Source organism: Xiphias gladius, chromosome 11, assembly GCF_016859285.1.
Source record: "Xiphias gladius isolate SHS-SW01 ecotype Sanya breed wild chromosome 11, ASM1685928v1, whole genome shotgun sequence".
Taxonomy (NCBI): domain Eukaryota; kingdom Metazoa; phylum Chordata; class Actinopteri; order Istiophoriformes; family Xiphiidae; genus Xiphias; species Xiphias gladius.
In genome coordinates, this window is record NC_053410.1 from 21,953,499 (window position 1) to 21,969,106 (window position 15,608).

The window sequence follows — 15,608 nt, forward strand, 5'->3', positions numbered from 1 at the left end:
ACGGCTTACAGAAAAAACCTGCACATGAGTGTAACCACTGGAAGCATTTTGTTTCTGATCAGTCCCAAAGTGCGCGTGAATGTCCCTAATAAAAATGTCATAATGCCTGTGATGCTTTCAATTAATGAATTGTAATACATTAACTGTAAAGTTGACAATTCAGGGAAAACAAAACATATTTGCAAAAGATTAAAATGACAGTAAATTATATATCACATAAATGTATATCACTGCCACTTATCAAAACATCCACAAAAAGTGATATAACATTTGGGCCATAATGCCCATAACAACCCTAGGCAATAAAAGAGAACACAGTCAGGCAACAGAGAGACAGAGAGTAATGCATTCATGATGAGAAAGCCTGAATCATCAGGGCTCATTGTGCCAACACTTTGACCGGACCATACATACCACTGAAGCATGAAAGATATAAAGCTGGTCTACTCTACATCCGCATATTGCACTCAGTGCCCTGGTTGCCAACACCTGAATAGACATTCATAATCAATTTTCTGAAAAGCTTTGAGAGTGGGACAAATGAAAAGGGAATGTACTTACTGCTTGACAGATGATGGGGTATTTGATTCGATTGATGCCGCCGGCAAACACAGCGAATGTCAGAGCCGTGTGGAAACAGAAGTTGAGAAGCATATGCCATCCCTTCCGACTGATGCGGATTGCGCTGCCATAAAAGACCAAGAAACAAAAGATTAGCAGGTACATACCGTGCCCCACAGTGTAGTGTTTTACCATAAAGTAAAGTCTCAGTCTTCATTTTTTGATGTATGTTACCCATCAGTCACTTCACGTATGATTTAAGCTAGGCTTTAACAAGGCCTGCATAAATTGCCCTTTTCTTTTACCTTGCTACTGCCGTATACTGTAGATTAAAAACCACAGGAGAGCCTGGGAATGCTGCTCATAGAGTCTCAGTAGTACAAACAAGCCATTACATACTCCGTTGCCAATGCTTGTGCTGAATAACAGAATATTTTAAAGTACACTGACAAAAATGTAACCCTGGCTCAACTTTAGAAAGTAAAGCAATGACTCACACTAAAACATTTCAAACTGAGTAAACATAATTCCATTCATCTAACTGAAACACTGAAACAGAATTTTTAAGTCAAGGTAAATCATTTAGCAGAGTAGGGGTAAAGTAATTAAAACCTTAAAACTGTAATAGGTCATATATTTTTTTCCATTTTTAATTTTTACCGCACCAAATAGTACAATATTGTTTTGTATTGTATTATTTTCACATTACCAAGCTTTGAAAGCTCTACCCTGCTCACTGCAAGCAATAAAGGACATGTGTCTGACTAAGGACACTTGCACATTGAGACAAGGAGAAGCAGGATTTTCTCCATCAACTCAAAGAGCAAAAATTGGGGAGTATCATTATCATCAACATCATTGTCAATCATCATCAACCATACACACAAAATCACACATGGTCTAGCCAAATTCACTCTTAATGACTAAGTGTCTTAAAATAATGGCATTGTGGAACATCACACCAGTAACAACAATGCAGGAACACACATACAATTAGACTTATGCCCATGGGTCATACCAACTACAAAGTTTAATCGGACTCTTTAATTTTTTAATATCAGCCCTCTCATCTCCAATTTACCAAATTTAATCCAAATAAAAAATAACATTTAGGTCAAAGTCCAAAATTAAAAATCTTAAACTGCAAGAATAAATAAATAATTGTAGATTCTGTGAATTTCAATCTATTAATTGAATGAACAACATTACTGTTTTACTATTTCAGTGTATCTAACTTGATTTGTACGAAACAGTTCAAAGACTCAGTAACGGAGGGTCAAAATGCAGCATGAACTATATTTTTTGCATGTACTTTATGACTATGATTTGCTAAAAGTAGTCATACTACTAACTGTCTTCCTTTTAGTTTGATTTAACAGGGCTACTGTGTGAAAAAGAAACGATTTCCTCATATGATTTCCTTCATGAAAAAGTTAAAACAACAACAACATGAAGAAGATCTACGCTATTCAGGGGCAGAGATATTAAGTTCATTTTCGTCAAACTTTCAGAGGAATAGCGGTTACAGGAATGTTGTTTAAATTCTTCAGACAATGAAAAGAAAATGATGAAAATAAATCCAGGGAATCAGTTTTAAGATTTTGCAAAAGGTCACACCCTACACAAACATAGTGAAAGATACTGTAGCGTACAAAAGGACAAGAATAATCCTCAATTGACAAAACGGTAACACTTCCAAAAAAACTGTATAATTGTAATTTCAGAATGATGGACCTCAGGCAAAGGACTATTCACAGATTCTAGTCGGAGCTCAATGTGTTTTTCAGTGCACAGTCTTCCACCAACAGCTCTTTCACCCACTTTCACACATACAGTACATGCAGTGGTTTATGCACACAAACAGGAATCACCCTGGTGGTTTGATGATGAAATAAAAAGAGACTGCTTCCAGTTGGCTGGGCCAATTGAAGTTTTCACAATGTAAAACTATGCACTCATATTCACTTTGTGCAATATGGCATCAGCCACGGGGTTACAAAGCATTGGGCAGGGCACTTAACCCACATTACTACTTTCCATCAGCTGTTAAAAATAGAATAAATAGGTCAAACAATACAGACATACATGTCGTCCTGTGTGAAGTAACAGACGATCACTTTTTTAAATTACTTTTCTGTGTCAACTCCCTCGTTTTAATCCGTATAGTCACTGTCACCATTTGAAATTATATAACCCTTTGCTGGAAATCTCCACTCCCCAAAATGGAGGAGCGGAGCCCCGGCTGCACGTGAGCCAACTGTAGATGAAGCAGTGGCTCAGCAGTGAGCTATGAGGCGTGTCTGGGGCTGGTCTTCACTGCTCTTTGTAAGGGGAGGGAGAGTTAACGCTGCTGTTGTCGATGCCTCTGCCGCGGTCCAGGTACTGAACTCCATCCAGCAAAGAGGCCATAAATCAGGCCAGCTCCTGGCTTCCCTGGAAGAGGGTTTTCATAGGCTCTGCTCTGGGCTTTCATTGGGTCAAGTACATTAACCTGGCTACCCTCCATATTCCCATCTCCCCAAGGGTAGGGGGAATAAAACTGTCCTCTCTCTTCATCTGCTCTCTCACCCTGCACCCGCTGCCGAGCAAACCGCAAGGGACAATAAAGCTATGGACAGTATGACACATTATGCAATTGTTAGCTTCGGCCATGTCATTTCATTGGTGACAGGCATGTTCCAAACATGCTGAAAAGTCCCATTGACCATAGGTAGCAGCACTGTTAAATGGAGAAATGGAAGTGGTTGCGTGCTAATCATGATGGAGAGCAGGGAGTAACACTGCAGTAAGGCTGGGCTATATGGTTGAAATCAATAACATGAAATCAAAATATTTAAAATATTTAATATCTAATATCACTACAGTACAGTTTTTTGGTTACCTGGGGACAACAATAAGCTATAAACACGACATATCATCAGCTTATAAAGTTGTTATGAAAATTGTTAGTAAACAGTTGCCAAGTTACACATGCAGCAGATATATAATTTATATGTAATCATTTTGAGTCATGGTTCTGCCTACCTGATGAATAAGCCAGGTATTCTACACTGTTTTTTAGTCCTGTTTTGGTTTCAACCAACTCCTGCCAATAATAACTGCTTCTTTAGCTCCTAATCTGTCTGACACTTGGTGCTGAGCCGCTGCCTGCTGCTGCTGCACTGATGAGAGCTGTGAGCCTGAACCAAAGCTGATAGATGATATAACTCGATTATCCTACAGCTTTACACGACAAGTATTTATTGTCTTTTCTTGCTGTGTTCGTATGTCCACTACCTTTCACTAACTAATCAGGCGGCGCATATGTTGGTCACCATTATTAACAAAATACACCCTAGGCTGTTTTTTCTCCCTTTAATTACAGAGTTATGATGCTCGATTCCTTATTAGGGTCATAAAATATATAGTGCAAAACAAACCAAAAAAAAGCTTGTTTTCTTTTTTTTTCATCCCTACTGTTTTTCTCCCTCTTATGGAATAAATTACAAGTAATTTAAGATTTTTCCACCAAGATTCTAATCATGCTTTGGCTATTTAAACAAAAAGTGTAATGTTGCCATGGACGGGGCTACACGTGAGCCCCCTTTTTTAGCCTACACAGTATGTCTTTACATTTTGGTAAATTTGGACCATGGAAAGACATTGTATAGGCTGCTTACCATGTCTATAATTAATGTAAAGACAACAAACAACCGATTACGTTTTAATACAGATAGAAACGTCGTTCAAGCTTATAAGTGTGAGGTGATCTGAAGTTACAAAAAATGTCCTTTTAATATGAATTCTAAGTGGATTTATGGATTTTTATCCTTGTTGAACATCAGCAATTACAGGAGTAAGTTCCTCTGAGTCCAGCAGTATGTGTATGACATCAGCGTTTCCCACGTTGACTGTCATGACTGTGAAAATTGCACCAACTGGGCTCGATTGGATTTTGGGTTCAAAGACCGGATACCCACTACTATGTTCTTGACTTGGCTCATACATCATGCATGACCGCTGCACCGATAATAACAGAGTCTATCTTGGCTTATCTTGCTGGCAGAGAAAGGAACCAGAACCGTACTGTATGCATATATTTATGTATGTGTACGCGTTAGTGAGCTGAAGGGAGAAAGTGACAAATTCAAACATGCACTATCTACTGTGCCTAGCCTTGAACAGCCTCCCTCGCATTCTGCCCATTCAACACCCAAATTCCCGGTGCTTCACAGCTTGGATACCGTCAGTCATCTGGAGTGATACTACACAACTGAAGTGTTACTAAACAGAGATGTGTTTTAGAGCTGGGGAGTGCCTACAGGGAGGTGTGGAAGAGGAGGACGTGCTGGAGTTTGTTAATGTGAGCGACGCTGAAAGAAAAACCCTCCAACCCCCCCCCAAGAGTGAGACACCGCAAAAGCTCAAGCTTCATATCTTAAATATGGGCTTGTTCTCACTCTAGTTTGGACTGGAATTAATGTCTTTTTGCTCTGAAGAGCACTTGGTGATGAATGACTGGGTTTACATGTGTGTAAGTATCCTGGTTACGATTGGGTTTTTGAAGTATTCCGGTTATGGGTTACCGATGTAGACACAAAATCCTGGTTTCAGAGACCTGGATGAGCCCTTACCCTGCTTTTGAGAAACCTGGATACGCTAGCTGAAGCCCTCCAATAGATATCGGGATACTGCTGCATGAATACACTTTATCCATGTTTCAGATCCTTCTCTGACATGCTCACAGGTGTGTCATCCACTCAAGTCATGTAGTAGTTAGTCAGTTAAACAGACATTATGAAGGTAAATGGTGTAATGATGGTTGGAACAATGAAACAAAGGGAACATCCGGCTTCAGTAATGCAGATCATAAATTGTATTGTAGTTCTCATTTTTCATTAGCGGGGATGAGATGGAGAGACTAATTTCAGCACAATGGTGAATGCAGAAGAGCAGATAGCCGAAAAAGGTTTTTGCAACAGTGGAGACAGAAACAAGCGGCTTAGATGTTCAGGAATCAGCTGCAGGCTAATGGCCATAAACCTGGATTCTGTTATGATTATGTATACAGGGATATTAATAACCAAGTTCCTCACGTTCCATATAAACACTACTGTACACCTCAAATATGATCAAAATCAGGGTAAGACTCAAAACCTGAATAGTAATGGGCATGTACTCATTATGTCTGCTCTGAAAGTACTATTAATAGATTTGGAAAAAACTGAGAGAGGGTATCACCACATGGTCATGTGTGTGAATCATAATTTAAGATGTATTTCATACATATCTGACTCAAAAATAACATGTAATAGAGTTGTAATGTAAAATTAAGATGTTGAAATGCTAGATCTTATACTGCAACACGGATAGTCCTGCCCCTCAGTCATGGAATATGTTTGACAGTCTAGTAAAATACCTGTTAAAACAGCCCTTTTATAACTTTATCTATTATGTGTCAACTGCAAATCAACGTGGTGTTGCTTTACAACCACTATAGTTTAGCACCTATAATATTTAGCTAAAGATTAACTTAAAAAACATTTTTAAAAAATATTTGTTTCCTTTTTCTTCATAAGTTACATTTAAAAAAATCCCCGTTTGAAGGTTTTCAGCACTTTTTCACTTTATTCTTAGTAATATGTCTCCATCAATATGACTCCATGCACAATTGTTGTGTATTGTTTTTTGATTTGAGTCTAAGTTTCAGTTTTGAGTTCAGCTGAGTTTTAAAATGACCTAACACTTTATTTCTAGGCCAGTAATTCTACACAAACATCAAGAATATCCCGTGGTGTCAAATCAAAAATCTCAATCTCCTCCAATTGTGAAATTGCTCCGATCTGTATTGCAGCTTCCAATCTTTCCTTCAGTCAGTATTGCGGTGCTAGATGACAGAAAGTGATGGTGCTGTTTGGAGCTCCAGATGCTGTCATCACTGTCTGACTACATAAGGACGTCGTCCCTGGTGTTACAGATGGATGCAAAATGCAAATGCTGCTGCGCCTTCACACAGTTTAATAAATGTTGTGCTTTAGTCACAGGAAGGCCAAGAAAACATAAAGATTTCTATCTAAAAAATTATCAGTTGACTGTGTTATTCTTAGAATGACTTAGAATATCTTCAATATTTTAATGAAAATGTGAGATTTGAGACATTTCCTATTTCCTTTATATTGAAATGGATGGAGAGCTATTACAATAATACTACATTAATGCCACGGATATGATTAAGTGACTGATGCTCTACAAGAACAACATATGATTAATTGGTGTGCTAAAATAATACGCCACTCAGGCTCCCTCCTGCTTTAATAACAGCATCCACAGCGGATGAACCTAAGAAGAGCAGACAGATGCCACAGTGCAAAACCACAAGAGCCACACACTGCATTTGTTGTCCTCATCTCCATATGGAATAAAAGGAACAAAGGTGGCCAGAGTACCCCTTAGAAACCCATTAGAAGCATACATTTCTGCTCTGATGGTCTGAAACACATACACACACACACACACATCTGTCTGTGTGTTTTAGATGATCATAGTCAGAAAGGCTGCATTGCTTCACGCCACCCTAGAGCATCTGACTCACATCACAGTCAGCCCAGGATCTGTGACAGAGGAGTCAAAAACAAACTGTAAACCATGAAGGTAGAAAGGCGAGAAATGAAGAGATTACATAAGCGCTGGCCTGAGTGTCCAGATGTAGAAATAAAGTTCAGGGCTGTGATTTGAAATTAAGGCACGACAGATTTTAATGTACATTTCAACAGAATCAAGGCGGTGACATCCTCTTACCTGTGGTGTACTATGTACGTGATGATGGAGGCGAAGAGGCAGAGCAACATGACCGCCGTGCATGCATACACGACCGGGTGCAAAAACTCCCCAGGGTATGGGGGGAAAGACAGCACCTTCTTCAGATCCTGAGGCAGAAAAGGAGAGAGGAGAACCGGGGATCAGACAAAAGTCAACATGAATACAGTATCCTAAAAATAATCTGTGAGCGAGAACTAGGCCTGCACAAGTGACAGCATTTCCAACAATCCACCAAAAGACGAAGATGATGAGCTCTCCATAAGGATTGGCACAGTATACTGCGCTGACGAGACGTGCACGCAAAATAAAAATATCAAGGAAATGTCTTCGAGTTAGAATGCTGTCCAAATCAGCATAAAAGAGTAACAACCCTGTTGAGTGAATATCCTTCCCCCTGCATTTACATTTTGCATTTCAGGCATTTAGCTGACACTCTTAGCCGGAGCAACTGAATGCAACAATAGCATAAGCTCCCTAGTCTGCCAACATGAAAAGCTAAATAAAAATGGATAGGGGCCAGGCAAAGAGAAAAAAAATGAAAACAAAATTAAGTCGCTTTTTCTGGCGCTAAAAGACACATTGTTAATAGACGCTCATTAAGCCCTTATCAACATCACAGCCAGTTTGCTTTATTCTACATGAAGTCTGCAATAAGAACTTCTTTAGCTCTTAAAGCAGACACTGTGACACCTGCAGCTCCAAACTCTCAGAGTACAGACAGCTTTTCAGTACTTCAATTTATCACTGTATCTGTGAGCTTTACATCTATTGTATTAAATGACAAAACGAGCTATTGTAAAAACAGTACGCTCAATCCTCATGTACACAACTGCCCTCACTCTGTGCCACATGTGTACAGCCCAAGGTGACGTCACGATTTAGCCTCCATCATGTTGCCGCTGCTAAATAAAGCGCACCTTATCTCCATAACCCCAGCAGCTCAGTGTGAGTTTGTTTCTGCGAGAGTGATCCACATACACGCTGTCTGACTCCATCATTGTCTCGGTGAGTAGCCAAGTGGGATATTCTCTGTGTTTATCCAAAGGCTGATGAGCCAGTCGGGGCCTGGGAGGGGTCGTGACCTTCAGCTGAGCATTTATAAGCACAGCTATAAAGTAGTGGCTCGAGCTGAAATGAAAGGTTTGGGGGACAGGTCACTGGGGAGATGTAGAGCAGAAGCGTGTGTGGTAGAGACACTCAGGCCAACCCGCATCACTGAGTATAATAGAGCCTCTCTGTGTGTTTTTTAGGAGGAAAGGGGAAGTTAAAGAGTTATAAAGACAATTATTTGCTATGTTTTCCCAAAGTCGTTTTGCCTTTTTTGAAGCTATAAGCAGTCATTGCCCTGATGTTGGGCCATTTTCCAGAGATTACTTGGTCTTTCATTGGATTGCTGGAGTCTGTGTCTTTGTGTATGCATTCTTCAATTTGGTTTGCATTTCCGTGCTAGCTACCCCCATCTTTTATTTACTGTAAACTGCAAATATAAAATCCATCCATCCATTCATCCATAATCTGTTATCCTTTACAGGGTTTGGAGTCTTTTTCCAGCCCACAATAGAGTGTATATGTTGGGTAGGTTACCAGACCTCCCAGAGCTAACACATAATGTTTATATTTCCTATATTTCCTGTATATACATAGAAGACTAAATGGTTGTGGGGGGGTATATGTATAGAACAAATAAAAGATAAAGATAGAAAAAAAAAGAAATCATGGAATCTTAAATCCTGGCCCCAAGCCACTATTAATACCTGCCTTTGTCACTATCTCCTTGTCAGTTCGTCTGTGTTCTTCCAGTGTATCAGCTACCTGTTTATGTTCCTAGTGTGTCCTTGTGTACTAGCTAGCTGCGTGTTGAATCCTGTTGTCTATTTCTGTCAGCTTGCCTCTCCACTCGCCTGCCTGGTTATCCACCCGTCTGCCTGTAGCCCTGTTTACTCTTCTTAAAAGTATCTCCACTGAATCTGCCTGCTTTTGTGCCTGCGTTTGAGTCTTACCCGTGGTTCTACAGCAACCATGACACATTGTTTGGAAAGTTTGTCTAAACACTGTTGCAGAAGTTTCCACAATGTGTTGCGCTAGTTGGCTGCTTTGCTTTCCCCCTTCTGTCCAGTTCAACCCAAACCAGCTCCACAGGGTTTAAGTCCGGAGACTGTGCTGGTTTTTCATCATTTGAAGCCACCGTCTGGTTCTTTTCTTCTAATGTTTCGGGTCATTATCTCGCTGTAGGATGAACCCCTGACCGACCAGTCTGTCTTCCTTTGTTCTTTTTCTCACCATTCTGACAGAAGTATACTATACTACTTCCTGCAGTACAGTATTGTCCTAATAATGCATCGGAGGATGTTGTAAAACAATTTGTTAAACATTGCCTTTGTATAGACAGACAGGTTTGTAAGTCATCAACAAAAGTTAAACTTTTTGAGCAGCGAATGCCAAGAGAGTCGACTATTCAGGACTTCTTTACATCATGAAATTTTATATTTTAAAAAGGATGTAAACGCCCTCTAATCATAGTTGGGAAACCCACCAACCCTAACACCTGTCCATGAATGGGAGTCTCAATCAGTATGTAGATTCATTCATCATCATCACAGGTGTTTGTTATATTTTTTGCTAACCCTCCCCTTAGTATTTTTCAATTTTGACCCAATGGTTCGGACTTGGTTCGGTGGTGCTGACGGCTGTAGCAGCACCACCGAACTGCATTCTTTCCCTTCAGATCCTCATGTGGCTCAGGAGTAATTGCAGATGGCAGCAGGTTCCACGATAGCAACACACTGCTATTTACAGTTGCAATCTGCATTTTTCAAGAGAGTCCTATTCTAACTACATGCTTGGCATGCATGATGGCTCGAATCGATACGACCATGTTCCTCAACCGAACTAATTTCTACTTCAGGGGATTCTGGAGGACCTCCACCTCCGAAGAGCCCTCTAACATAGGTGCCTTGCGGTCACTGAGCAACTCCTGCCTCACACATCCAAGGCCCCTTCCCCCCTCTCAGCCCCTTGCCAACTTTATAACATTTTTTTTATCAAGTTACGGAGTGGGTGGAATAAGGCTCATAGCTGGGGGGAAAGTTACACCAACTTTCAAGGCTTTATTTATTTCCATTAACTGCAGGAAAGCTGCAACTTAACCATTTTCTTATACCCTGAAAATTCTTTTTTTTTTTTTTAATATACCTTGGGCAGTTTACCTCACTATACTTGAAATGCTTAAACTTTAGTATAAATTGGAAAATGGGGATCTTCTATGTAGGTGCACCACGGTTATCAAATCGGTCTCATAATCATTAACCACTAATTTTGGTGTTTAATAATGTATAATTAAACTACTTAAATTGGTGGAAATAATCTGGTTGCAATACTGTGCCTCAGTATTAGCTGATATTGCACTACTAATGTATTACAATTAAACTGCTAAGTCTATGACACTCATGAAACACACAATTTGAGAAAGGCAGCAGGAGTACTTCGCCTGGCAGAGGATGGCTTCAGTGAATATTGCAGCAAAAATGAACAGGACAACAGTTTATTTAAAAGAAGCTATTTATTAAAATAATAAACACTAAGTATCAACTTATAGTGATCAGTTGTAATAAATAAGCAGCAATGTAATAATCAAAGCACAAATGGGGATTTGAGGTAGTGAGGCTTTGTGCAAGTATTCCAGTTTAGGATTGTGTGTGTGTGTGTGTGTGTGTGTGTGTAGCTGTGCAGTGAAGAGAGGGGGAAAGAGGCTGTGCGCGGGCGCACAGGGACGATGCGTGTGTGTGTGTACAAGTAGTGCACCTGTGCTAGGCGCCAACAAGATTGTGGGTGGTTAACAGGAAGCATGCACGTGGGTGAGAGAGACAAAGGTTCTCCAACGTACGGTTAGACACAACTAGGCCATTATCCAGTGAACTCTAACCACCCCCAACTAGCACTGAAGTCCCAATGTTGAGGTGTGTGATGAGATTAAGACAAAGGGACTTAGAACGAGGGAGAGAGAGGGAGAAAAGCAGCATGCACGATCTATATACAAAGGTAGCAAACAAAGGAAAGATAACAAGTGGTCAAAGACCAAATTCTATGTCGATCTCAATGTGCACATCTAAATCACAAATTAATTCAAATATCAGCACTTTAGCTAAATACACCCCTAAGACTATTTTATTGCCCAGATGCCAGCCTTACTTGAGACTGCTCTTGTGTGGCGAACGAAGGTGTTCTTTGATGTCCGGTGAACAGCGTGGGGTGCAGGTCCAGGGAGAACAGTTCTTTTTCCTCCACATGTCGTCAGCTGAAGGTGGCCCGTCAGTCGTCCGATGATACGGAAGGAGTCTAACTTAACAGTCTGACGTTTAAGAAATGAAAAGGGATCTGGTCGCCTTCTCTTTCTATGAAACTGTGTGGGCTACAGTATAATTAACGGGTTTAAAGTGAAAATCGTAACTTCGCGAGTGACAGTACATTAAACCTTGGCCAGAGGTTTGGTTCAAGCGGCACGCTTCGTTGCTCTTTGTCCTTCTTCCTACAGGGTAATGGTATCTCTTTATGCACCTGGAATCCACCGCCAGAAAGTGAGAATTTCGACTTCACCCTGGTTTAAGGGCGAAATTTCGTCACCACTTACTATATCCCATACTGTTACAATGAAAGGCGAGAAGGTTGGTGGAGATGGCCCCAGAGGTTGAGCAGGGATTTATACTTCTTGCTGGCAATGGGCAGCCCCTTCATCTAAACCTTGACCGGTAGTGTATGAAGTACCCAGAGGAACAAGCAACAGAGCATGCTAACTTCACACAGAAAGATCCCAGCCGCCCGGCAGCTTCAAACCCAAAACCGTCTTGCTGTGAGGCAACAGTGCTACAGACTGCACCACCGTGGTTGACTACAGCAGCTTTAATACTAACTATAATATGTCTGAAGAACTACTCTTGCCTAACTGAAAAGTGGTGGAAGAAAAGTCAGCATGATCGATCCTTTAGAATATACAGACATTTATGACTTTGCAGCTTGTTGCTTAGTAAGGGAGTCAAAAACGACAAGAGGGAGGGATATCGGAAGAGATGGAGAGAAAACTGGAATTAGACCTGAGTAATAAAATGTACCATCATTTGTGAACACAGTACTACACAGACTGACTGATAAAGTAAGGAAAGAAATATCAGACTGAAGGAAAGAGAGAGAGAGAACATTGAGAGAGTGGGCCTTTTTGGGGGAAAACACAACATGACAAACGCATTCCAACATTGCAAACAGCTTCACATAATTTCGTAGTTGCAGATTTACAGGGAAATATTACCTCCGCCCAGGAGGTCATGTTTTCACCTGTGTCTGTTTGTTGGTTTATTTTTCAGAAGGATTACGCAAAAAGTACAGAACTGGTTTGCACCAAACTTGGTGGAGGGAAGAACCCTTTAAATTTTGCAGATCTCGATAATTTACTATGAATTAAAAAAATTTTCTCTTAAATCTGGTGTATATTGTTTGACATTGGCCTTGGCGGAGATATGCACTCTACTGGGTGCCATTCTAGTTAAGTTTGTATTTGTCCTCGGAGTGATGTCATGGAAGGACAATGAAAGTTGGTCTTAATTACAGCTCAATGAATTGATGTCGCTGGAAAAAAAAAAAAAAAAAAAGGCAGCCTGGAGCATCAGCAAGAAATCCTGCTGAAATGAAGCTTTTAAGTCAGTAAGCTGATTTATATACTTAAAGAGCAAACAGCACTTCACAGGAGTCCAGATCATGAAAAATAATCCCACACAAACATTAACTTAACTAAAGGTCAAAGAGAAGACGTTTCAGAGGGAATCAGTTACTGCATGGGTACAAACTAAATCATGCTCAGACATATTGAACAGTTAAATGTGAGGGTAAGTTTCACATGGTGAGTGACGGCAGCAGCAGTTAAATGGCTTTAGGTTTGAGGGAGGAAGTCAGATGTTCTCATGGGACATATTATCATCATCACTGGGCTTATAATGTTGGTTGAGAATGTCAGCCGCTTGCCTCCAGAGTCTTTAACCATTTCCCACTCCAACATATAAAGCTCACCAGCCCACAGCTGTGTGCTGAGCTGCTTTTCTCAAAATCCATAAGATGTCATGCGTCTTGGGCGTGTTACTCACAAAATCATGTGTGTGCCCCAATGCTTTATTACTAAAAAGTGGTATATTGGCATTTAGTATACAACTGCGCGGCAACTTTGAATACTACTGCCAATTTGAAAACTAACAAACAAACATTAGAAACAGCTTTTGGAAAACGGGTTAAGGGTTTATTTACAGTATTTATTTGATTTATTTCTATTCTTGATTTATTCACACCATTATCCGTCATATTTTTCACTCTTTTAGCTCCTCCATTTCTGTCAAACTCCGCATTGTGAGACAGAAGTGTCCATTAACACCAGAGGCATTTTTGAGTATGCTTAATCTCTTAACTTTTTCACTGCGTATGGTCAGATACTTGAAACACATTTGGAGTTACTGCTATGCAAACTGGATACTGATTAAAAGCCTAAAAGCCCTGCTAAGAACAGAATGTACCGTTCCCTGCATCTAGCTGAACCAAGACAGGCTAATGTCTCCGTCTTACCTGAGCTGTCAATAGTGGAGCTAAAATCAGGCATGACTAAAGCTGCAGAAGCAGGAAAGGTCTTCATATCTGAACAGCAGGGCAGGACATTCGCACACAGGGGTTTACTTCCGTATGAGATATTAACAATTTCAGGGATGGGTCCATCACTGCTATTTTCAGTTAACTGTAAAGAATAGACAGTTCGATACTAAGAAGGCAGAGACTGCTTATAACCAGTGTTTAAATGAAGGCATTATTTGTTTTGTTTTGTTCATATGAATGATTGAGAGTAACTAATTGTTGTTCTAATCAATATGAAAAAAGAAAAATGTTTCATTACTCCAATACTTAATAATTAGTAAATACTTATAATTACTTAATAATCACTCAATACTTTCCTTTTTTCCATTGCACACAGTACTTTACTGCACTTATTGACACTAGAGTTGAAACCCTTAGTGATTTCATTGATAAGTCAATTGACTTATGGATTCTTAGTCTTCTATGATAGTAAACCAACTGTCTTTCTGGATGGTTGATTGGCCATCACAAGCAGAATGAGTCACACACAGTATAATACAATATATCTGGAAATTGTGATGCGAATTTTCAATATTTTCTGACATTTAATGCAACTAACAACAAAAACTGAATTAACGAATTAATTGAAAAAATAACTGACAGATTAATTTATGTCCAAGATAATCTTTAGCTGTAGCCTTAAATTGTGACCTTGGATGTTGAAGCAGACAAAACCTTTAGCAGACAAATCTGGGCAAAACAAGAATCAGGTATACTAAAACTATGAAACATAATTAATAGAGTCTGACAAATATTTCAAGCAGAAGTGCTGGTGGACCAGGAATTCCAGACCAGCCAAAGAAGGAAAGGCTGGCTTGGAGAACCAGTCTGGCCTAGAACAACCCTTCTTCTACAGCTACATACAGTAGGCACCCTTGTCCAAGGTGCTGAACAGCTGCTCAGTTGCCAGCAGCAGAGGAGCTGCCATTTTGTGGGACAGCTTATACTGTACAGCAGCACTGTATAAAAACGAAGAAGGGCAAAGCTGGAATGGAGCATGCATCCTCAGCAGAACCCTTCCCTGGTCGAACAAAGGTTAAAAAAGACTTTACAGTAGACAGAGCTGCGGGAGAGAATAGTAGGCAAAAAGGAGGAAGGATGAAAGGAGTCTGCCCCTTTCAGCATATGAATTGACAAAGAAAAATGATGAGGTGGACTACTGGGTGCCCTGAGCAAATTGTTCATATGGCTCCTAGAAGCAGTGTTTATGCTCCTGGGCTGATTGTGGGGCAAACTACTGATGCACATTCAGAAGAGAAGGCTCGAGTGGGATGAATGCACAATACTTATACTGAACACTGACTCCGTGTACTACAGCTTTTCACCACTGCTATTATCCAGTCATTAATCATTTTCTTTACATGTGCCGATGTTCTTGTATTTGTGTCTCTTACAGTCTGCTGTATTTGAGTTTTACTTCGAATCCTTTATATTTAAGTTATGTATAGATTTCACTGTGCTGGGCAACAGATACAGACTGTAAAAATGCAATTCCCTTGTTGACCTGGCTGTCACAATGACTGATAGGCCACCGGCGTAACTTTCAGACTGCTCTGAACAACTCTTCCCTCTTCTACTGCTCCTTGCAG

General features: G+C 40.2%; 1 protein-coding gene across 2 annotated transcripts in view; it reads right to left on the reverse strand.

The window, feature by feature from the left end:
- LOC120796195 (adhesion G protein-coupled receptor A3) overlaps nt 1-15,608 on the reverse strand; it is a 157,243-nt gene that overhangs the window by 21,383 nt on the left and 120,252 nt on the right. For both annotated transcript variants that reach the window (XM_040138689.1, XM_040138688.1), the window contains exons 15-16: nt 7,339-7,466; nt 562-685 (exon numbers count right to left, since the gene is read on the reverse strand). In XM_040138689.1, the coding sequence (XP_039994623.1) occupies nt 562-685; nt 7,339-7,466 (252 nt within the window). The remainder of the gene's footprint in view (nt 1-561; nt 686-7,338; nt 7,467-15,608) is intronic.